We start from the raw sequence: 25,327 nt of genomic DNA, 5'->3' as shown, positions 1-25,327 counted from the left end.
CCGCTGTGTGTGTGTTTAAAAGGGTCTGTTTCTGGTGCTCTGTTTGTTGCTTAGAGTCCCCTCTCCAGCCCTGGTAGCGTGGCAGCAGCAGCGTGCATTCCAAGCAGGAAGGATATGACGTCGCTGGATCTATCTGTTTCCGGGTATTATAAGGGACCACAATGCATTTCGCGTCTCAATCTTGCGTCATCAGGTAGCCTCTGCCTGCCAATATTTCACAACTGGAAAGGGAACAGCGGAGAGAGCTGGAACAAGGCAATCTGCCCAACGAAGAATTCCTGTCACTTCCAAGGCCGCAATGACACCCTTGGTGCCCCCTTGGTGAATGACATAAGCCACGGTCGTGGCGCAGTTGATTGAATGTGCACTGGACAGCTGCAGGTGCCAAAACCAGTGAACTAGGCAAAGCCGGATCGCTCTCAGCTCCAGGACATTGATCGGTAACCTGGATCCTCCAGGGACCATACTTCCGAGGCAGAGAACCTGCCGAGGACTCCTCCCCACCTGGACAGGCTTGCATCCGCGGTGACAATTGTCCAGAAAAAAAGGGGAGGAAGGATTCTCAGCTCAAGACCCCCTGGTCACCCGGCTCAGCCGGATCTGAAAAGTCCAGAGAGTTTGGATTCTAGTCCCATTTGAGAAGGATTGCCTTCTGGGGAATCCTCGAGAGGGATTGAGCGAAAAGGACCGTCTCGAAAGAAGACATCATCAGTCCCAGAACTCGCATACAGGTCCGAAGGGAAAACCATGCGCTAGACAGTAACAGCTGAACCGCAGACTGAGGTTCCAAGAGTGGTTTCCCGGAGGGAGAAAACACCTTGACTGAGGACGAGTTCAAAGTCAGGCCCAGATAGTCCAGTCTCATGGAAAGGCCCAGGGATAACTTCTAAAGGTTCAGAACCCACCTGAACTCCTCCAGAGTTCCCATGGTGACTTCCAAATTCGTTGTCAGCACTATAGGTGACTCAACACGGAGAAGCAGATCGGCCAGGAAACCAGGACCAATAGCCCCGCTGCCGCAAGAGTAACAGGACCGGAGTAGCAGAAGCGAGACTAAGGGTTAACGCCACTAACCGATAGAGATCCTACCCTACGGCAAAAACAGAGAACCCGTTGGTGTCCCAAACATAACGGGATGTGAAGGCAGGCATCTTGATGTCTATGGAGGCCAGGAATCCCTCTGATGTAGGGAAGCCACCATCAAGCGAATCGACACATCTTGAATTTTTGATCCGCACGGAACCATCAAAGGGCCAGTAGGTCCAGTTTGTTGAACCAGAGTCTGAACTGCCCCAAGAGTGCCTGCAAGCGATCCGGGGACAGCCATATATTGAAAGGGAAACCCCTACCGGAAAAAACGGATCGAAACTCGATCTTGCAACTGGACCGCGTGACCTCCTGAACCCAGTTGCTTGGGATCAGGGCAAGCCGCAGGTCCGAGAACTGGCAAAGACATCCCCCAACCCATAGATGGGTGAGGATGTATCTTCAGGCCGAGCAGGCCTTGTCCACAGGCCTGGAAAAAACGGATGTCTTCGTCGCCAGACTAGAGTCGTTTGGAACCCCCCCCCCCCCCCCCCCCAGGAAGTCTTAAAAGATTTTGCCACATTGACTGTCCCCGAGGGATGAAGAAACTGTTTGTGAGGCGACAAGGAGGGACCCCGTCTGCGACGAAGGCCCTTATCCTTGTTAGCCTGTGGAAGAAAGGCACCCTACCCCCCCGTGAGACCCTTATATAATGTCATCCAGGGCAGCGTCAAACAGGCGATCCCCCTGAAAAGGGAGATCCATTAAGGACTTCTTAGAAGTTTGATCCGCAGACCAACAATCCCTTCAAGTATACGCCAGACAACCACTGCCAAACCGACAGATGACCCATATAAAGGAGCCGTGTCCAGCGCAGCATCGCAAACAAATTGCAGCCCCTGCGCCAGCTGGTCCAACAGCTCCCCCAGGACTTGCCCCTCACCGAGTCACGGCGTTGGATCTCCGCCCATCAGGCAGAGTCTGCGTGGCAATCATGAACACTGTTCCCAGTGCAGACCCCCCCCCCCCCCCCGGGAGTACAAATCACGGGTCACAGCCCGCGCCATCCAATTCCCCAAGTCCTTAAAGGACAGGGATTCCTCCACCAGAACAACGGTAGTCCTATCTAGCCTAGAGACCGTACGTCCACTATAGGTGGAAGAGTCCACTGTACCAGAGACACCTCAAAAGGGGTCACGTCTAGAAGCCGCTAAGACACCGCAGGGGAACGTATCAGACGGTCCCATCCTACATGAGCATGCTACATAAAAAATAAGCTGCTGCGGATGGCATGTGAGTGCCAGATGCTACCTGCGCCCTAGGTGCAGCTGCCGCTGCGTCCTCCAGATTGCAGAATGTCATGCACCAAAACAACCAGTGCATCCGACAGCACCTGTATCATGCGAAGCAGGGGAGGTAGAAATGTCATCCACATTATCAGAGGAGACAGGGCGCGATGTAAAAGAGCCGGCAGGGAGGCCCACGACTGCGGCGGCTGAGTCAGACTCAGAATCTGAGACATCAGATGAGGCAGGGGTAGGTGGATAAACGTTTCAGCGCACCTCCCACCTCCACCAGGGCCCAAATGCTTCCCGAACTGCTGAAAAAGCATTGATAGACAGTGGAGATCCGAAAGGCCCTGCAGCCCAAGTGAGGGGGTCAGGTGGGGACACATGGCCTGCAGGGTCCATACTGAACCAAAAAATGAAAAAAATGTATTTATTTATTTTTCTTTAAATTTTAATTTATTTTTTTAAATAAAAGAAGTGACCCCCACAGCGCTACAGCACCCCCGGAGGTCAGGCACACGCTAATGAACCCCCACAGAGAGAGAGAGAGAGAGATAACCCTCAGCAACCACTGTCCCTCAGATAATCAATCCGATTAGGAAGGTCTCAGCGGTGGCTCATTGAAGGGAAGCGAGCCAGGAAGCTGCCCATGTGAAGGGAGGGGCTCCTCCCACCAAAAGAACGCCTCCAGGCACACCCACCGGCCTTCACAGCAAAAAAATCCACCGTAAAGTGGCCCAAAGATGGCCGTCGCCATAGAAGCAGACCCACAGAGGGACCCGCCGCCAGTCCATCTAACACCAGCCAGCTGCAGGAACCTCACCAAGCCCCCCCCCCGCATGATCGTTCAAGCGCCGCAAATGGCGCACTCCCCGGCCCCCCATGCGGCCAGCAAACGAGGTCCCAGCCCCAGGTAGGCCCAAGCAGTCCCCCACGTGGAGAGGGGAGGGTCACAAAAGGACAGAGAGAAACCCAGGAGTGTGAGGGTCCAGGTCCACCCCAAAATCGGCCAGGGAAGGGGGGGGGGGGGGGACGTTTACTCACCATACCAGGAACACAGGCAGGCACCATCTCCTGACAGGACCCCATGCCACCGACATAAGCCTAGACCCTGTCGTGTGCGTCCTGGTGAGACGTTAGTCCCACTGGATGGGGACTGGCCCCGCGAGTTTATGTTGTGGCCGACCCAGCGCAGAGCTAAGGCCTGCACTCACTGGCCAGACTGGGGTGACCACTGGATCTAGATTATCCAGCCCATTGCCCAGCCTGGCATAGTTGCATGAAGATCTCTCAGGAAAAAATTCTGGAGAAAAAGGCTAGCAAAAAAAAAAATCTACATTAAAAAAAAAAATGTTATGCCAGGACCAAAGGTCCCAGCAAGGAACTAGGTCCTTACTCCTGACTAGGCAGATTAAAACTGACATCCTATGCAGGAAGAGAGAGGGTGTACCCCTCGGGACTGCCCATAGGCGTAGCCAGAACTTTTTTTCTGCCTAGTGTCCTGCTCCTGTAGGGGGCAGTATAACCCTACTGATATGGATCAGAGAACTGCGTCCGTCAATGAACGATAGAGAAAAGTTCTTTACTGTTAGAGCAGTAATAATATAGAACTCTTTACCCCAGGAAGGGGTACTAGCTTTCAGATGTTGTCCTCAGGAAACAGAATATGCAGTATACACAGAGCTAGGGAATGGTTAAAAAAAAAATAAAATCACACACAAATAGGTTGTATTGAATGGTCATGTGTCTTTTTTTTTTTAACCTATTACTTTGTAACAAAATACATGTAAATACGCTATTCTGGCAGTATAAAATATTTTGCAGGTAGGTTAATGGTATTTATTTGTGACAGAGAGCAGAGAGCAGGACTGTGTGATAGAAGTTGACAATAAGAGAGAGAGACAAGGATTCAGAACTAAGTGGGAGAAAATGGGAAGGATTAAACAAATTCGAGCTACACCCAAAAATACAATTTTTGTGAACAAGATACCTTATAAAAAGACTGAAGGTCTCCAATAGGTGGCGAGACAGACAGGTAATTGGGAAATTTATCCTGAAGGTGAGCTATAAGCATGCCAAACTGGGTACCCCAATCACCTAAATGGTTTATCCTAAAGAGAGAGAGAGTATAAGAGTTAAAAAGACAACTTAAAATCTTTCAGAGTAATGCAGCATTTTTCAGCACCTTTTGCAGCAATGTTCAGCACAAATGTAAAACCCATTCAAAATTAACAAGAAAACTGGATTCATATGGAAAACACTGCCAACACATGGACTTTCCCGCTGATGAATGCATAACCGTGAACAAAAATATGTTTCATTATTTATCTATTGTGAATCTAAACATAATAAAGGAATTCTCATATCCGTAAGATGTAACACTGATAATGTAAATTAAAAGACTGTTTTCATTATTTTTATATCTGGAGCTTTCTGTATCTGCTGATTGTACCATAAAGTCCTTGTTCAGGCGCTTACCCTTATGGGGTAGCAAATGTCCCCTAATTGCACTCTCTGCACTGGCACCCTGTTCTCTCACATGCCCCCTGATAGAGATTACAAATGCACACAGACATATTCCACTGCTGTCACCACCGATGCAGACCATTGATATGCAGCTGACGCTGGAGCAATTTTGTATAGTCAGGAAGTGGCTTAACCATTTGTCTACCAAAGGTATGTTTATAAGCTACACTGCTCAAAAAAACAAACAAAAAAAAAAAAAACACTTTTTAACCACTTAAGCCCCGGAAGATTTTACCCCCTTCCTGACCAGGGGGTATTTTGCGATTCGGCACTGCGTGACTTTAACGTGCGACGCTGTACCTAAACGAATTTGACGTCCTTTTTTTCCCACAGAGCTTTCTTTTGGTGGTATTTGATCACCTGTGCGATTTTTTGATCATGCGCTATAAACAAAAAAATAGCGTCAATTTTGCAAAAATAACAATATTTTTCAAATTTTTTTATATGAAATTCCCCCCAAAAAATGTAAAAAACAGAATTTTTTGTAAAATCTTACCTGTAAAATTCCTTTCTCTGAGTCCTCCGACAGTCGCCGCCTCCTCTAAGTCATCACTATTGGGTATTGTCATCTTCTCCGCAGGAGTAGCTAGGCATATAGACTTAGTTAAAAAACAAAAGGCATTTGCATGTATACACCCCTGGGGGCTGTCCCATCTGGTCAATACCCCCCTGCAGTGTCCATTCCCAACTCAGTTTGGTAGCATAGCAGTAATGAACAAGAACCCCATAGAGGGGCGGGGGCGGCGACTGTCGGAGGACTCAGAGAAAGGAATTTTACAGGTAAGATTTTACAAAAATTCAGTTTTCTCTTACGTCCTCCGACAGTCGCCGCCTCCTCTAAGTCATCACTATTGGGATGTCCCAAAGCAGTATAGACATGAGGGGTGAGATACGCAACCGTAGAAGAGGCAACGCCGTACCCATATCAGAGAAAGGAACCTTACATACACTGTAATAGAACCCACTGGGCAACAGAAAAAAACAATGCTCAACCGGAGCAACCGCCCAGGAAAGCAAACACCAACAGCCAGGGACCCATAAAAAAACAAGGGTCCTTCATGGCACTGCCGCACTGAGAACTTTGCGGCCAAAGGAAGCATCAGCTGATGCCAGAACATCTCCATTCCCTCAAAGCATAAACCTGTTCAATGGTCTGTCTGATCCATTAGGCAATAGTTGCTGCGGACGCAGCCATGCCCTTCCGAGATCCCTCAGGAAGAACAAACAGGGAATCCGTTTACGAAAGGATGCAGTAGACGACAGGTAAACCCTGATCGCCCGGACAACATCCAAAGAATGCAAAGCAATCTCCTTCGGATGCTTAGGCTTCGTGCAGAGCGAAGGCAGAACAATTTCCCCATTAAGGTGAAATTCAGTGACCACCTTGGGAAGAAAGGACAGAAGTGTTCCCAACACCACCTTATCCTTACGGAGAACCAAGTATGGGGAGCGGCAAGACAACGCCGCCAGCTCCGACACCCCGCGAGCTAAAGTGATCGCCACCAAAAAAGGCGACCTTCTTTGACAGCAGAGGCAAAGAGATCTCCCCGATGTTTTCAAAGAGAGTCCGCTGAACACGGACAGAACCAAGTTCAAGTCCCATGGAGGCAAAGGCTCCTTCCTGGGAGGAGCCAAACGTCACACACCTTGAATGAAGGTGCGAATCAAGGAATTAGACGCCACAGGGCGTTGGAAAAAGACAGCCAGTGCAGACACCTGGCCCTTTATCGTGGCCAGGGCCAAGCGCTGATCCACTCCAGACTGGAGGAAAGCCAACATTCACGACACGGAGTAAGAACGAGTGGAGAACCCCCTGGACTCACACCAGGCGAAAAAAGCTTTCCAGGTACAGTAATAGATCCTACCAAAGGAGGATTTCCCAGCCTTGATTAGGGTAAGGATAGACCCTTGACCTTCAAGACACGGGTCCCAACAGCCAGGCCGTCAAGCCAGCGACCGTAAGCAAGATGGAAGATCGGACCCTGAGACAGGAGATCTTCCCGCATGGGCAGACGCCACGAAGGCACCACTGCCAGGTGAACAACGTCGGCGCACCAGGACCGGCGAGGCCAGTCCGGCGCCACCAGAAGCACCCTGTGCGGTTCCGAGACCAATCTGCGAAGGAAACGGGATAGCAACCGAATCGGAGAAAAGGCGTACATCAGACGATACTGATGCCAAGGGGCCACCAACGCATCCGAGGCAACCGCCAACGGATCGCACGTTCGTGTCACAAATCTTTCCACCCTTCGATTTAGCCGGGATGCGAACAGATCCACGTCTGGGGATCCCCACCTCGCACACAGCATCTGAAAGACCTCCTGGTGTAGGGACCATTCCCCCCTGGTCCAGGGTCTGGCGGCTCAGACAGTCGGCCTGCCAAAATCGCACACCCGGAAAGTGAATTGCCGAGATCGCCGGGACATGCTCCTCGGCCCCAGACAGAATGTCGGTTACCTCCCGGGCCGCCCGAGCACTCCTGGTGCCCCCCTGGTGGCTGATGTAAGCCACCGCGGTAGCATTGTCCGTTTGTACGCGGACAGGAAGGCCCCCGGAGACGGTCCGACCACTGAAAGAGACAGAGTTTTATCGCTCGTAGCTCCAGCACATTCATCGGGAGGGAGGACTCCTCCTCCGACCAAGTGCCCTGGGCAGACAGGTTGCCCAGGACTCGACCCCAGCCCGACAGGCTGGCGTCCGTGGCAACCACTGTCCGCACCAACGGACGGAAAGACTTGCCTTCCGCCACCGACGGGGACTGGATCCACCATAGAAGAGCCAATCTGATCTGACGACTCAGGGAGACACCCAGATCCAAGGACTGAGGAAGTCCGTCCCATCTGGCCAGGATCTCCGACTGGAGAGCCCGCGTGTGGAACTGGGCAAAGGGAATCGCCTTGAAGGCCGAAACCATTAACCCCAGGCCCCGCATGCAGGTCCCGAGTGGCGAGGACGGATTGTCCCTGAGGGACCTGAGTTCGTCCCGCAAAATCCGGAGCTAGTCCTCCAAGAAGAACACCCGTGCCTGAGCAGAGATCAGAACCATTTCCTGCTAGGGAAGGCGAAGCGGCGGAGACAATGTTAAATTTTGAACATTGATGGCCCATCCGAACTCCTGGAGCGTCTGTACCGCTAAGAACAGACCGCGCCCAAGGGTCAGACTGGCACGCGATCCCAGAAGCAGATCGTCCAGGTACCCCAGGACCGCAATGCCCCGGGCCCGCAGTAGACTCAGGACCGGAGCCAACACCCCGGTAAACACCCTGGGTGCCGAAATGAGACCGAAGGGTAACGCCACAAACAGGTAGTGATCCCCTGTGACAGCAAACCGAAGATACCACTGATGATCCTCGAAAACAGGGATGCGCAGGTACGCATCCTGCAGATCCATCGAAGTCAGGAATTCTCCTGGGCTCAAGGAGGCCACAACCGAACGGAGAGACTCCATTTGAAACTTCCGAACACGCACAAAGCGATTCAGCGCTTTCAGGTCCAGAATAGGACGCACTTTGCCCTCCTTCTTGGGCACAGTGAACAGATTCAATTAAAACCCCCAAAACCTGTCCCGATGAGGTACCGGGACAAACACTCCCTGAGCAGGCAGGTCCAACACCGCCTGATGCAAGTCCTGCAAACACCTCGGAAGCAGAGGAAAATAGGAGGGAAGGAATCTGTCCCCCGGCCGGGAAAGGAATTCGATCTGGAAACCTGATCGAACGATTTCCTGGACCCACCAGTCCGATAGCCGGATCAGCCAAGGTCGGAGGAAACCGCACAAACGTCCCCCCACCCCTGAAACGGGTGAAGGCGTCCCTTCAGGTAGAGGCGGACTGACCCGCCGAGCCGGCATTGCCGGACTCCTGCTCACCTGCCCGGGGCTTCTTCCGGGTGCCCTGGGCCTGGAATGTCTTGCCCTTGGGATGGGCCCGAAAGGACCCCCTAGTAGAACCAGACGCAGAACCCTGCCTGCCTAGAAAAGACTTGGACTTCGGGTTCTGGGGCAGCATAGAGCTCATGCCCCCCGTGACACCTGAAAACAGGGTGTCCAAAGGCTCGCCAAAAAGGCGAGAGCCAGCATAGGGAAAATCAGCAACCGTTTCCCTTGAGGCCTGGTCGGCCGACCAGCCCTTCAGCCATAACAGTCGCCATTGAAGCACCGCGACACTAGAGAGGCGAGCCACTAAGGGGGCCTCAGCCAAGGCTGCATCACACAAGTACATTACTCCTCGGTGGATTTGATCCACCAATTCCAGCCGGGCAGGCGCAACACCAGTAGAGACAAGATTGCGCTTAAGCATCTTAGTCCAATCAGCAGCCGTCTGAGCCACCAGAACGGACGCGAAAACGGGTTTGAGCAACGAACCCGCCACCGTATAGGAATGGCGAGATAGGGACTCCAACCGCTGGTCCGTGGGACCCCGGAAAACCGGGGCATCCTCAGCAGGAACTAAGGTAGACGCGTTCAGCACGGCCACAGCGTGATCCACCTGTGGCGGCACACACCATCGTGATTCCGTAGCCGGATCAAAGGGATAACGCAACCCAAACCGACTAGGTACCAGGAACGGACGTTTTAACGTGCGCCACTGTGCATTAACAGTGTCATGGAATTCTTCCGGGCAGGGAAAAACCTGCGCAGACTTGCGGGTCCCGTGCGTCCCAAACGGGGGCACAACGCCCGGAGGACAGGGCTCCTCCTCTAAATGTAAGGTGTCCTTAACAGACACAATCAATGCATCCATGGTCGCCCGTTCTGCAGGCGACCCCGGGGAGGGGGCAACAACCCCTTCCATCACAGTCTCCCCCTCAGACCCCAAGGGGTCCAAGTATGAGCGGGACCCTGAAAAGGGCACGCTCGCAGCAGCAGCCATATCACCATCTGAATCAGAGGAGAGGGACAATCGGGGTCCCTGACGAGCAGCACGTTCAGCCATCAGCACTTCCCTAGTGGACACCAAAGTCGCCACTACAGCGGACAAATCAGGTCCCAGAGGGGCCACAGAAGAACCGGGGGCCCCCACCAAGGCCGGTGGAAATTTTCTTTCCTGAGAATCCATGCTCAAGTGAGAAAAAAAGAACAGTGCAAGAATTAGGTGCTGTCCCCTTAAAAGCGATGCGAGTGTGCAGCCCACTGCTCCAGCTATAAGGATAGAAAAAGACCCCCAAACAGGAAGGAGACAAAACTGAGCCAGAAGCGACAGTACAAAGATATATTGAGAGCAATAACCTGCAGAGCCCCCGCAGAGTGTTGCCACCGCTGTCCTGCTTCAGAGGAAAGAGGAAGTGCTGTAAAAGTAGGCTGATCCATCTGCTGCATGACCCAGGGAAAATGGCTGCCCCATAGGAACGTATGGGAGACTCCACCAAAATGGCCGCCGACACGCGGCCGAACCGAGCGATCGGTCACCGCAAAAATGGCGGCGATTGGCGCCAATTCAGCATGTATCTATGCCCATAGAGAAGCTCACATGCCTGCTCAGTGTATAAAAAAATGGCGGACCACGCGGTGTCACCCCGCCGCGGTCTATACACAGTCTGCACCCCCAAGTACTAAGTGACCCAGGGAAGGGGACCCCTAAAACACACACACAGCGCCGCAGCGCCTGTATAAGCGATCCCCGCAGGGATCGCAGCAGGAGGTCACACAAGGCACAGACATAGGGAACACACAGCAACCAGGACTGCCACCCCACACAGAGGCCCCACACAGAAGCACTTACCTGTACCCGATGGCGTGGGGAGCCTCACAGAACGGAAAGCCGCTGTCCTCATCTGACAGGGAATGCCGTTTGCCAGGGACATTGCACTGCTAGGTCACAGCTGCATCCCTGAAGCGAACAGGGATGGGTCGTTTATAATGTCAGGGCGAACCATAGCTGAACGCTCAATGGCGGGCTGGGGGTCCATCTGACCCTCAGTGCCCTGGAGAACCAGGGCGGCCAGTCCGAATCCCAGCACCGCATGTCCATCTTCGTCCGAAGAGTCGACTAAAAACTAAAGCTGACAAAATAAACAGCTAGTAAAGAAAGAAAAACAGACATTTTCCAAGAAAATCAAATAAAAAAATAAGATAGGCTGAGACCGAAGCCCCAGCACAGGGAAAGCCTAACTACTCCTGATGCTAGGCAAATTAAAACTGAGTTGGGAGTGGACACTGCAGGGGGGTATTGACCAGATGGGACAGCCCCCAGGGGTGTATACATGCAAATGCCTTTTGTTTTTTAACTAAGTCTATATGCCTAGCTACTCCTGCGGAGCAGATGACAATACCCAATAGTGATGACTTAGAGGAGGCGGCGACTGTCGGAGGACGTAAGAGAAATCAAAATTTTTTAACATTTTCGGCCAATTTGTTTTATGCTACATATGTTTGTTAAAAAAAAAAAAAATCACAAAAAGTGTATTTTGATTGGTTTGCGCAAAAGTTATCGCGTTTACTAACAAAGGGAAAGATTTTTGCCATTTTTGTTGTTTTTTTTTTAACGCGTAATGGCGGCGATCTGCGATTTTTTTTGCGGGACTGCGACTTTGGGGCAAACAGATCGGACCCTTGACTGACATTTTTGACACTTTTGGGGTTACCAGTGACATTACTACAGTAATCAGTGCTATACATATGCACTGTTACTGTAAAATGACACTGGTAGTGTAGGGGTTAACTTTTTTTGAGAGGGAGGGGCGGAGTGTGTCCCTAGGGGCGTGATTCTAACTGTGATTGGCTGTGGCTTGAGGTGTAGGAACAATGATCAACGGTCCTACATAGTAGAACCGTATGACCACTGTTTCTACACAGGGGAGAACGACAGGCGGCTTGTTTACATCAGCTGCCTGCCTTACTCCCGCTGTCACGGACGATCGTGAGGGATGTCCGCCGCTCACACGCGCGGGGGGGCTCCGTGACCGAGCGGGAGCGCGCCTCCGGTGTACCGGTACGTCACTTTGCCTGTGAGGGGCTGACCACCGCAGTATATGTACTTGCAGCGGTCAGCAAGTGGTTAATCAGAGTATAGCATCAAGTCGATTAAACTCTTGGGATATTGATCTGGTCAGTTAAGTAACAGAGGGTGTTGTTAATCAGTTTCAGCCACTTTGCTGTTAATGAAATTAAAAACAGGTGCACTAGATGGGAAACAATGAGACAACCTCAGAAACAGGAATGGTTTTTACAAGAAGAGATTTTTTTCCCTGTTCATCTTTTCTGACTAGTCTTTTCTTTTTTCACTAGTTTATTTGGATAGGGTCAGTGTCACTACTGGAAGCATGAGGCGATATCTGGACCCTATAGAGGCACAGTCAGTCCAACTCCTCCAGGATGACACATCAATAAGTGCCATTGCTAGAAGGGGGCTGGTGAAAAACTGTATGTATAAATGGTGTAGAGTGTCACTAAATTGATAAGATCACCTCTCATAATCCAAGATGTAATTGTGAACGGGGAATGATGAAAGGATGCAAGCAGATGCAGTCTGCAAAGGGGATGATGGTAATGCTCCTCACACACAAGGACGGGGTGGCTCCCAACATCATGCTGGCGTATTCCATGGGGAAGGCAACTCCAAGCGGTCAGCGGAAGCTTACCAGACAGGTGTTGGCGCCTACAGATGCCTCCTCATGGAAGGAGCGCCGGATGACAGCGATGCGTGGAGAAGGCATGACGCCAATGCGCTGCGGAATATAAACCCCGCAAGCAACACTAGGATGAGGGGGGAGGGGAGAAAACCCAGAGCGCATTGCAGTTTGCAGGAGGGGACAGACCCACAACCACACACACATCTGCCCACTAGAGAATGTGAACACCTGCCTGGTAAGCTTCCGGTGACCGCTTGGAGTTGCCTTCCCCATGGAATACGCCAGCATGACGTTGGGAGCCACCCCGTCCTTGTGTGTTAGGAGCATTTCCACCATCCCCTTTGCAGATTGCATCTGTTGCATCCTGTCATCATTCCCCTTTCAATATTACATCTAGGATTATGAGAGGTAATCTTATCAATTTAGTGCCACTCTACACCATTTATACATACAGTTTTTCACCACCCCCCTTTTTTCCCCCTCTTCTCATCATCTCCTTCACTGTGTCTACACGACATGATATTTTGCTACCCCATTCCCTTTGGACTATGCGCTCTCACAGTAACTGGCCTGTTTGCACCCTTGCTTTCATAGGCCTTCTTTTCAAGGCACTGGGTGACCATTCCTGCCACTTTAACTTTCCTGTTGGGATTTCTACAGCTATGAGCTGTCTATATTAACTCTATCAGACCATGTACTAACCAACATAAATGGTAGGCTCCTCTTTTTAGTCAACTTATTTACATATATCATATTTAATACATTTTAATAAATTTATTAACTTTATCTGTTGAGAAGCTGTACCATAGTAGCCACATTACTAGCATCTTGTCACTTTTTTTTTAGTTTCTCTATCCAGCATTGACAGTTTGCTCCCTCAGTTCCCGGTGGGGATGTTACCAACATGAACCACCACACATGTGCCAAGATTGTGGAGTTGAACTATACATTGATTGCACAGCTCCTGAGGAAGTGACAATTATGTCATGAAACGCATTGAGCACTATAGATGCAATCGCACTATATATATATATATATATATATATATATATATTTTTTTTTTTTTTTTTTTGGCGACTCTGGTGGGACCCGAATCTATATATTTTTTAGGTTATGTGTTGCACATATTACTATTCCTACCCTTTACCCCCAATATCTAATCCCACGCCAGTGGACTATGATCCCATTTATAGACTTATAGTTTTGTTTTTTTTGTTTTATTTTACATGGCTCCAACGATGGTATATATATTTTGTTTTTAATCTGTGACTAACCCTTGTGTACGACTCATTACCATGATGTTTTACCTTTGTGTATAATATGTATTACCAATGTTGATTATTTATGATTGATTTTTCAATAAATATTTGGCTTCATTTATATTTTTCTGCCCTTGGCAGTTAAAAATATATGTTACCCAACAGTATAGTGACACACCTCAAAGTCCCAATGTGACCCCTTCCCCTTTCTCCCCTTTTATTAATATGATCAGGAATGGAGACGCACGGCATCATGCGCCTCATTTAAAGTCCCACCTATTTTTATTTTTCCTTTATTAGGGCTATAATTAAAGTGTTACTAAACCCACAACAGTAAAATTTAGTCTGTATAAGCAGTAAAGCAAGCTTGTTATACTTACTGTGAAACCTAAGGGTAAACTCCTGCACATTGTTTGAAAAGGCTGTTTAATGCTGTCTTCTCTGACTCTCCCTTATTTCCACAGTCCCCAATCCATCTCCTTATAGAACAGAGTCTTGGGGCCACTCTACAAATGCTCAGATTAAAGTGTATTGCTAGAATTTTTTTTTTTTTTTGAGAGGGTGCATGTATTCAGCACAGGGCCGATCAGCACTGTCCAGACAGAGGGTTAGGGGTCATGCGGCCTCATAGGACAGTCAGAGGCAAATGAAAACTTCTCTCACAAGCGTTAACCAGTGCTCTACTGGACAGTGATAGAAGTCACAAGAAAGCTATATCCTGCTGATGAGAAAACTGGATTTTTGTACTTACCATAAAATCCTTTTCTATGAAGTTCATTGACAGACGCAGCTCTATACCTTCTTAGATCATTGGATTATGCTCCTCCCGTCAGGAATAGGACACTAGGCAGGAAAAAGCTTTACCATGCCTATGGGGGCTGTCCCTACAGGCATAACCCCACACACTCTGCTACAGCCTCTAGTTTCATTGCAAGCAGTGTTTAGAAGACAAAAACCCCATTCACTCAGAAGTAGAGGGGCGGGTACTGCGTCTGTCGATGAACTTCAGAGAAAAGGATTTTACAGTAAGTACAAGAATCCAGTTTTCTCTATTGTTCATTGACAGACGCAGCTCCATATCTTCTTAGACCATTGGGATGTCCCAAAGCAGTATTTACATGAGGGGTGTGCAGACAATGCAAAGAAGAACGCAACTTCCCAAAGGCTAAACGTAGCCAACCGGGTAATATGGAGCTCAAGCAGGAACAACTGGAGCTCACCTAGAAAAAACATACACCCTCAAAGAGAGAAAAAAAAAAAAATATTCTCTTTTAACAGCAGTCTGCAAAACCTTGCGGCAAAAGGAGACATCAGAAGATGCCAACACATCAATTTTGTAGAATTTTGTGAACGTATGCACAGACGACCAAGTTGCTGCCTTGCAAACTTGCATCACTGACGCATGATGGTGAAAAGCCCAAGAGGCACTCAGCGCTCTAGTAGAATGTGCCTTCACTGGGAAAGAACCTGACCCTTCAGCGAATAAGTATGAACAACCATCTGCCTGATCCATCTGGAAATGGTCGCAGCAGATGCAGCCAATCCTTTACAAGGTCCCTCGGTAAGAACAAAAAGAGCAACTGATTTTCTAAAAGACTCAGTGGCCCCCAGGTAAACCCTGATCGAGCGAACCACATCCAAAGAATGCAAGGCAATTTCCTTGGGAGGCTTGGGAGAGAGTGAAGGCAGCACATTGTCTTCATTAAAATGAAAATCAGAAACCACCTTAGCAAGAAAAGTGTAATTTGGTTGGAGTACCACTTTATCTCTGTGGACCACCAAAAAAGGTGAACGGCATGACAACGCCGCCAATTCAGATACTCTGCGTGCAGAAGTGATAGCCACCAAAAAGGCAGCCTTCTGAAGCAATGAAAGCAGAGGAATCTCCTGAATGATCTTAAAAGGAGGCTTTTGAATAACAGATAATACCAGATTTAGATCCCACGGAGGTAGCGGGGATCATTTCGAGGGAGCCATATGGCACACTCCCTGAATGAAGGTACGAATCAAATCATGCGTAGCTAACGGGCATTGAAAATATATAGCCAAAGCTGACACTTGGCCTTTGATAGTGCCCAAAGCCAACCGCTGTTCAACTTCTTTCTGCAGAAAGGCCAAACCCTAGCTACTAAAAACAAGCGAGGGTGCACCTTCAGCGATTCATACCATAAAAATGTACGATCTCCACATACAATGATACAGTGCCTTGCGAAAGTATTTGGCCCCCTTGAACTTTGCGACCTTTTGCCACATTTCAGGCTTCAAACATAAAGATATAAAACTGTAATTTTTTGTGAAGAATCAACAACAAGTGGGAGACAATCATGAAGTGGAACAAAATGTATTGGCTATTTCAAACTTTGTTAAATAAAAAACTGAAAAATTGGGCGTGCAAAATTATTCAGCCCCTTTACTTTCAGTGCAGCAAACTCTCTCCAGAAGTTCAGTGAGGAGGATCTCTGAATGATCCAATGTTGACCTAAATGACTAATGATGATAAATAGAATCCACCCGTGTGTAATCAAGTCTCCGTATAAATGCACCTGCACTGTGATAGTCTCAGAGGTCTGTTTAAAGCGCAGAGAGCATCATGAAGAACAAGGAACACACCAGGCAGGTCCGAGATACTGCTGTGGAGAAGTTTAAAGCCGAATTTGAAAACAAAAATATTTCCCAAGCTTTAAACATCCCAAGGAGCACTGTGCAAGCGATAATATTGAAATGAAAGGAGTATCAGACCACTGCAAATCTACGAAGACCTGGCCGTCCCTCTAAACTTTCAGCTCATACAAGGAGAAGACTGATCAGAGATGCAGCCAAGAGGCCCATGATCACTCTAGATGAACTGCAGAGATCTACAGCTGAGGTGGGAGATCAGTAGTATACAATCAGTAGTATACTGCACAAATCTGGCCTTTATGGAAGAGTGGCAAGAAGAAAGCCATTTCTTAAAGATATCCATAAAAAGTGTTGTTTAAAGTTTGCCACAAGCCACCTGGGAGACACGCCAAACATGTGGAAGAAGGTGCTCTGGTCAGATGAAACCAAAATGGAACTTTTTGGCAACAATGCAAAACGTTATGTTTGGCGTAAAAGCAACACAGCTCATCACGGCAGCATCATGGTTTGGGCCTGCTTTTCTTCAGCAGGGATAGGGAAGATGGTTAAAATTGATGGGAAGATGGATGGAGCCAAATACAGGACCATTATGGAAGAAAACCTGATGGAGTCTGCAAAAGACCTGAGACTGGGACGGAGATTTGTCTTCCAACAAGACAATGATCCAAAACATAAAGCAAAATCTATAATGGAATGGTTCACAAATAAACATATCCAGGTGTTAGAATGGCCAAGTCAAAGTCCAGACCTGAATCCAATCGAGAATCTGTGGAAAGAACTGAAAACTGCTGTTCACAAACGCTCTCCATCCAACCTCACTGAGCTCGAGCTGTTTTGCAAGGAGGAATGGCCAAAACTGATAGAGACATACCCCAAGCGACTTACAGCTGTAATCGCAGCAAAAGGTGGTGCCACAAAGTATTAACTTAAGGGGGCTGAATAATTTTGCACGCCCAATTTTTCAGTTTTTTATTTGTTAAAAAAGTTTGAAATATTCAATAAATTTCATTCCACTTCATGATTGTGTCCCACTTGTTGTTGGTTCTTCACAAAAAATTACAGTTTTATATCTTTAGGTTTGAAGCCAGAAATGTGGCAAAAGGTCGCAAAGTTCAAGGGGGCCGAATACTTTCGCAAAGCACTGTATATGTTTCTGGAAGTAGACTTCCCAGCCTTCAATAGCGTAGGAATCACAGAGTCAGAAAGATCTCTATCCCTCAACACCTGGCTTTCAACAGCCATGCCGTTAAAGCCAGCGACTGTAAAGCAGGATGGAAGATCGGACCTTGAGACAGCAGATCTTCCCTGAGAGGAAGTCTCCAAAGAGCATCGGCGACCAACCTTACTAGGTCTGCGTACCAAGACCTGCGAGGCCAGTCTGGTGAAACCAGAATGACCGGAATACCTTCCACTTCTACCCTGCGTAGAAGCCTAGGCAGGAGTTTCAGCGGAGTAAAGGCATAAATCAGCCTATACTGACCCCAAGGAGCCACCAGTGTGTCTGCGGCATTGGCCAGAGGATCTGGAGACCTGGCTACAAACCTCTGCACCTTCTTGTTGAGATGAGAAGCAAACAGATCAACCTTGGGAGTCCCCCACCAGACACACAGGAGATGAAACACCTCCGTGTGTACGGACCACTCCCATTGAACCAACACCTGACGACTCAGGTAATCCGCTTGCCAGTTTTCCACACCTGAGATGTGCACAGCAGAGAGGGCTGGAACAAACTTTCCCACCCAGGCCAGAATCTCGGCCACCTCCCTGGCCACCAAGACACTCTTTGTGCCCCCCTGGTGATTGATGTAAGCCCCAGCCTTGGCATTGTCCGATTGAATCCGAACCGGACAATCTTGCAGATGAGTCATCCAGTGGCTCAGACAAAGCTTTATTGCTCTGAGCTCCAAAACATTTATCGGCAGTTTGGACTCTTCTACTGTACAGGTTCCCTGGGCACAGAGCTTCCCCAGTACCCCGCCCAAGCCCGACAGGCTGGCTACCACCATCCAAAACAACGGGAGAAAGGACTTGCACTGGTATAGTGCTGGGGAATGAAATCACCATAACAGAGCAGATCTTGTGTTGTGGCTCAACCAAATAAAGTGTCCAAGGACTTTGAATCCTTGTTCCATTTGACAAGAATCTCTCTTTGCAAAGGTCTCGTGTGGAACTGAGCAAACAAAACTGCCACGAAGGTTGATACCATCAGACCCAAGGCCCGCATGCAAATTCATAGAGAGGACAGATCGTTTGCCAACAACAACCGGATCGCCCCTGCAACTTTTTTAGCTTGTCCAGGGGAAGAAAGACCCTCGCCAAAGCTGAATCCAGAGTCAGGCCCAGATAATTAAGTCACAAGGAAGGTATCAGGGCATATTTCTTGAAATTGATGTTCCACCCAAACTCCTGCAGGGAGATGACAGTGATCGTCAGGTCGCTCATCAGGGCTGATTGAGAGTCTGTTCTCAATAACAGATCATCCAGATAGCTCAGTACCGCAATCCCCCGTTGGCGCAGAAATGCCAACACCGGGGCCAGTACTTTGGTAAACACCCTGGGGGCAGAAGCGAGACCAAAGGGTAAGGCCACAAATTGATAATGCTCTTCTGCTACGGCAAAGCGAATAAACCGCTGGTGTCCAGCGTAGATAGGGATGTGTAGATATGCATCCTTGATATCTATGGAGGCTAAAACGTCTCCCTGGTGTAGTGACGCCATTACCGTTCAAATAGATTATATGCAAAACCTCTGTACCCGCACAAAGCGGTTCAGAGCCTTGGGATCCAGAGTTGGACGCACTTTGCCTTCTTTTCTGGGCACAGTAAACAGGTTTGAATAAAACCCTTGAAAGAATGCCTAGGAAGGAACTGGCACAATCACTCCTTGCGACAACAGATCTTGTACTGCCTCCCATAGATTCCCTACCGGTCTAGGGAGAGGCGCAGATTGGACGGGAAAAATCTGTCCAACAGACCAGACCGGAATTCGATCTTGTACCCTGACTGGATCAGTTTGTGAACCCATTTGTCCTGAATCAAGGAAGTCCAAGGTTCCAGAAAGAAGGGAAGATGTCCCCCCCCACCCCAGAAGCGGGTGAGGGCGCCCTTTCATGCAGACGAGGATTAGTTTGCAGATCCGGACTGGCCAGTCTTTGATTTTCCTGACAATGGCTTCTTGTAAATCCCAGAAGACCTGAATGGCTTTCCTTTCTCTTGCGACCCGGAGATACGAAAAAGCCACTTATGAGCAGTGAAGGAAGGCCCCCCGTCTATGACGTGGCGCCTTGCCCTTCGAGGACTGAGAAAGAAGAGTACTCTTCCCACAAGTAAGGCCTTTGATCAACTCATCCAGAGAGGATCTGAACAACCTCTCCCCCATAAAGGGAAGATCCATCAAAGCCTTTTTGGAAGCCTGGTCCGCAGATCAGCTTTTTTAACCAAACCATGCTTCTAATCGCAATCCCCACTGTCGTCACTCTGGCCACTAGGAGAGCCGCATCACACGAACACCAGGGCTTGAGCCATCTGGTCCATTAGTTCAAGCATCACTGGGGGGGAGCTGCTCAGCTGCCAAGGTACCTTTAAGTAGCTTCATCCATTCAGTAACCGTCTGTGACACCAGAACATTCACAAATTTTGGTTTCAATATGGAACCCGCTAGCACATGTAGATGGTGGGACAGAGACGCCACTTGCCTGTCCCCAGGGTCCACAAAGGCCGGGATTCTTCCACTGGAACCACAGTAGACTTATTCAGCCTTGAAACTGGGTGATCTACCTTTGATGGCATTGTCCATCTAGTGGAAACCGCATCTGCAAAAGGTTAACGGCGCTAACGCGCTTGGGCCCCACTAGCATGTGCTTGATGCGCCGCCATTGTTCATTGACAATATTGTCAAAAAGCTCAGGGCAAGGAAACACCAAAAGACACCTGCGAACCTGACGCTGTAGATTTATCTGCCACTTTTAATGTTTCCCGCACTGAAACTATAAGTGCTTCCACCAATGTGCGTTCCAGCTTGGCGGTTGAGGACAGGTCCTCTTCACCATCAGAATGCAAAGACACCGACCAATCAGAGTGGGGTGTGTCTGCAGCGGCCATATCTGCCTCAGAATCTGGGGAAATTACTGAGGGAGGTGAAGGCAGAGGACGTTTGCGGCTAGCAACACTTTTACGTACAAAATCTACCTTTGACACCAGGCTTTCCAAGATTGCTGTAAGCGAAGACAGGGGCTGCGACCCAGAAGTTTCCGCAGCCGCACCAAGTGGGTCTGTAAGTGAAATATTATCCTGGGACTCCATTTTACACTGAGATGAAATTAATGCAGCGTCACTTTAAAAGGTCACTAAATTGCGATCCCACCGCTAACTTAGCGGTATACCTAATACCAATCCAATACAATCTGACAGCAGAGTGGGTGAGGAAAACCTACAGGGGACCCCAGAAAACGTTACCAAACTGCTCAGCAGACTGCCAGCACGTTCTGTTAAACAGAAAGTAAAACTATCTGACACAGGAAATAGAAAGCATAGCAATGACCCAGGCTGGATTCTTGTTTCATGCCGCTTGCCTCTCCAGCGATCTTGGACTACAAGAAAATGGCCGCCCCATGCATTCCCATGGGGAACTAACAAAAAATAGGTGCCCATGCATTTCAATGGGAGAAAAAAAAGCATGAATCTACAGCAAAATGGTGGCCCCCACGGCGCACCATGCGGTCTCCCGGACCCCAGAGGTGGCCTCAGACAAGAGGCATCGGAGGGTTCCTTGGAAGGGGCCCCACCAGGACAAAGCCACCCCCACACAAAAACGCTGCAGCGCCGGCAATATTTCTGCCCCCCGGAGGTAGAACCTGCTATGGATAGGGGAAAAGAGTTGGAGGGGGTAGGCCTAGTATCCCGGAGGCCAGGGGAACCAAGGGAGCCCGAGGGTCCAACTATTCCAAGGAGGGGGCCCAAGCCCACCCCAGAACTGCCAGAGGATTGGGGGGACAGTATTACTCACCATACCACAGTACCAGGTGGGCCCCACTCCAAACAGTCCACCTTCCACCCGAGGTGGGGGTGCTGCCAGCCAAGGGGTACGCTGCGACTCAGGGCATTCCAGGTCGATCGCGTCCCAGCAAGACTTGTCCACTCGCAGGCTTGTCCCCATCGATCGGGGCTCTGTCGTGGCGAGGCCTAAATCTGGACTATAACCAGCTCATACTCGCTGGCCTTAAGGATCTAGAATATCCAGTCTGAAACCACGGCCAGCTACTGCTTGTAGTTCTCCAGGAACTCTAACTAGTGAAAATAAAAAAATCACACAATAACAAATTTCCCTATTAATAGCTAAGACCGAAGTCCCAGAAGGGAAATGGGTCCTATTCCTAAACTAGGCAGAAACAAACTAGAGGCTGTAGCAGAGTGTCTGGGGTTATGCCTGCAGGAAGAGCCCCCATAGGCGTGGTAAATCTTTTTTCTGCCTAGTGTCCTATTCTTGATGGGAGGAGCATAACCCAATGGGCTAAGAAAATACGGAGCTGCGTCTGTCGATGAACGATCGAGAAAAGGTATTTAACATTTTATATTTACTAAAATAATTGCATTTCCATGTTCTGTGTATGTGGGAGACTCCATATAGTGAATGCAGGGTTTATTAACACTTTAAAATGTGAAGGTTTTTAAAGTGATACCTACAGAGAATTTTGGGTAGCACTATTTTTTGCAATTTACCTCTGCCAGGTACTCCTGCTACTGTCAATTACAGCCAGTGAGCCAATGAGGAGAGAGAGAGGCGGGCTGAGTCACGCTGTGTGTGCGTGTGAATGAACACACAGAGCCACGGCTTGGGAGTAAGCCTACTTGGGTGCCCTCATAGCAAGCTTCTTGCTATGGGGGCACTTAGCAGAAGGGAGGGGCCAGGAGTGCCAGCGGGGAACCCAAAAAGAGGAGGATCAGGGCTGCTTTGTGCAAAACCACTGCAAAGAGAAGGTAACATGTTTATTTAAAAAAAAAAAATCACTTTAAGGATACTTGCTGGGTAGACTAGTAAACTGATCACAGTGGATAACTGTCGATCAAAGTCGATGGCCCAAAACAAAGAAACTGGTAGAAGGATTAATACGTGGTTTCTGGCTTCTCAATATTTCAGCTTGATGGTAAAGCACTGCCCTTGTATTAAGACTGAAAATGCCTTGTCCCAGGTTCACTCCTACCATGCCAAGGTTGAAACAAGAAGGAGATTTACATGATATAAAGCTAATAAAATCTCGTGGATGCCTTCAGGAGAGGAAATAATGTATATATGTGCAAGATTCTAACAATTTTCCGAATATTTTCCTTTTTAGTAAGTGGGGGAGCTGAGATTGTCGGATTAGACAATTGACCCAGCTAAAGCAGGTCCGGTTGTTTTTGGCTGGCCAATTAGACAACAGGTCTCTCATTTATCTTATTCTTAATAATTTTATTGAGGGGAGCCCTCAAAGGTGGTACTACTAGGGAGGACTCTTAAGAGGCTTGGACCAAAGACCAACACTCAGGCTACAGTATTCTTACTTTAGGTTAATTATTAAGGAGCTAGCATGAGCTGCATCCAGGGAAGCATTGAATAGGAGCTGGCCTGCACCAGGCGATTCTCAGAGCTCAGGTCTTGACACATCATATTGACCGATCTGGTCAAGACTTTGGTCACCAACACAGAGGTGAATACTGGTGAGAGAGGAATATGAAAAAGCAAAATGGTAGCCTAGTGCATATTTTCATTTTCCTAGCTTATCGGTCCTTCAAAAACAACTAAAGGTAAACATTTTTTTTAGCTTTAAATAGAGTGGAAGGATTAGAACACCTGTCAGGTTTCTTTTTGCGGCTGTGTCCCTGTTAGTGAGATTCACCCTTTTTATCCTGTTTACCATATCACAGAGAGTGAAAGTAAAAAAAAATGCCACAATTATGGGTTGTTACCAGAACAGGAATAGAAGGGAGATCTTCCAATCAGTGTGTAGAACCTAATGACAACCAGGGATTCCCTCACACTTCCAGTTTTGGCTAAGACACACAAATTATTGTTATTCTATCCAAAATAAAAAAACTTTTGGAGAATTACCAACCATTATGAACTTCACTTCACCCTGCTAAGATAGTAAAGCAGTGAGCCAATCGCTAGTGACAACAACCACTTCTTTACCAGAAGTGTTGAAGTGACTTAGGACAAGAAAGGCCTTGTTAAGGGTGTTTCCTTTCCTTAGTCAGACTGTGCTCAAACGCCTGATGAATTGGACTCATCTTAGGCTTTGAAAAAACTAGTAGAAATACTACTGCAAACAGTGGCGGACTCTTCCAAGTTAAGTGTCTTAAGTACATCTAGGAAAAGTTTTAGGGGAATTCATAGTTTTTTATGCAGCTCAGCAGATGTTCACAATTCTTAGGTGTTTCAAAAAGATATTTCAAGTATCGCAATCGTTTATTGGATAAAACACAAATATGTCCTACCTGAGAACCTCGTGTCCGACAAACTCAAATAACCGGCATATACTGTCACCAATTACAGTAGAGCGTAGGTGGCCCACATGCATTTCTTTGGCAATGTTTGGAGAAGAAAAATCAACAACCACCTGGAATAAAAGAAATTATATTAGTTTGCTGGGGGAAAAATTTGCAAAAAAATATCAAAGCATCACAAATAATGTGATTTTTTATAATTACCGTAAAAATCTCTTTCTTATAGCATATCACAACCCTAAAAAAAACTAATTCTTTGCACCTGGCCCCAGTCTCCAGAACTAGGATGATTTTTTATTTCAGGGTTTTCAGGGCAGATGGGCTGAAGGGCTTTGGCTTGTCTTCCGTTTCTGAAGCACCAAGAGAATTAAATTCAGATCTCAAAGAGTTGCAGATAAGTGAACAGGGAAGGGCACATAGAAGACACCCAGTACAAAGGTGTATCAATGTATGAGAAGGAAACAATTTCTGGAACAGGATAGTTAAAGTGCTTGTAAAGCTCTGAAATGAAAAATGAACAAAGCACATCCTTCTGTAAGAGTGTACTTTCCTCAATCTATAGCACTTAGTTTGTTTTCTGTCTGATCTCTCCTTTCTCTAATATGTGCATGAGTCCCTTCTGACTGTCTAACTCAACACCAAGCAATCCTGAACGAAGTGCCCCCCCACTTCAGAACACAGCAGATGATTGACAGCCTCAGCTATGCATTTTCCCTATGAGATGATTACAAGCAGCTCCCTGCTCTATGCTGGGCCGTGTGCGACATCAGATCCTGGCTCCCTGCCTTCTGCAGCTCAGAAACACAGTATAAAATGTGTGCTTTAGCAGAATTTAGAGAGATGGCCGCAGATAAACAGGTACAACTTATGTAGGAGGATTGGTTTCATTCCATGTATCACCTGAGGCTAGTCACTTCAGTGGGAATATGCAAGGGTCTCCTCTGACCCTGGAAGAAATAGAAATGACCGTCTTCCAAACCGAAAACAATAAAGCTCTGGGCGCAGACCACCTTATGAATGAAGTACAATGCTCAAAAAAATTAAAGGAACACTTTTAATCAGAGTATAGCATCAAGTCAATTAAACTCCTGGGATATTGATCTGGTCAGGTACGTAGGAGTAAGGGTTGTTAATCAGCTTCAGCTGCTTTGGTGTTAATGAAATTAACAACAGGTGCACTAGATTGGCAACAATAAGACGTCCTGCAAAACAGGAACGATTTTACAGGTGGAGGACGCGGACATTTTTTTTCCCTACTCATCATCTTTGACTATTTTTCACTAGTTTTGCATTTGGCTAGGGTCAGTGTCACTACTGGTAGCATGAAGTGATACCTGGACCCTATAGAGGCTGCACAGGCACTCCAACTCCTCCATGATGGCACATCAATACGCGCTATTGCCAGAAGGTTTGCTTTGTCTCCCAGCACAGTCTGGAGTGCATGGAGGAGAGTCCAAGAGACAAGCATTTACTCTATGAGAGCTGGACAGGGCCATAGAAGGTCCTAAGCCTATCAGCAGGGCCGGTATTTACTTATTTTGTGCAAAGAGGAACAGGA

At 48.1% G+C, this 25,327-nt stretch overlaps 1 protein-coding gene across 1 annotated transcript in view; it reads right to left on the bottom strand.

Annotated features, from left to right (window-relative positions):
• Positions 1–25,327, bottom strand: part of RARS1 (arginyl-tRNA synthetase 1) — a 233,797-nt gene that overhangs the window by 112,486 nt on the left and 95,984 nt on the right. Inside the window, exons 6-7 of the mRNA XM_082252882.1 lie at positions 23,761–23,882; positions 4,306–4,426 (exon numbers count right to left, since the gene is read on the bottom strand). Coding sequence (XP_082109008.1) covers positions 4,306–4,426; positions 23,761–23,882 — 243 coding nt within the window. The remainder of the gene's footprint in view (positions 1–4,305; positions 4,427–23,760; positions 23,883–25,327) is intronic.

The sequence above is a fragment of the Pelophylax lessonae genome (assembly GCF_965119305.1).
Source record: "Pelophylax lessonae genome assembly, chromosome: 4".
NCBI classification, from domain to species: Eukaryota; Metazoa; Chordata; class Amphibia; order Anura; family Ranidae; genus Pelophylax; species Pelophylax lessonae.
Note: the sequence above shows the minus strand (reverse complement) of the source record. Positions and strands in the feature narration are given on the sequence as shown.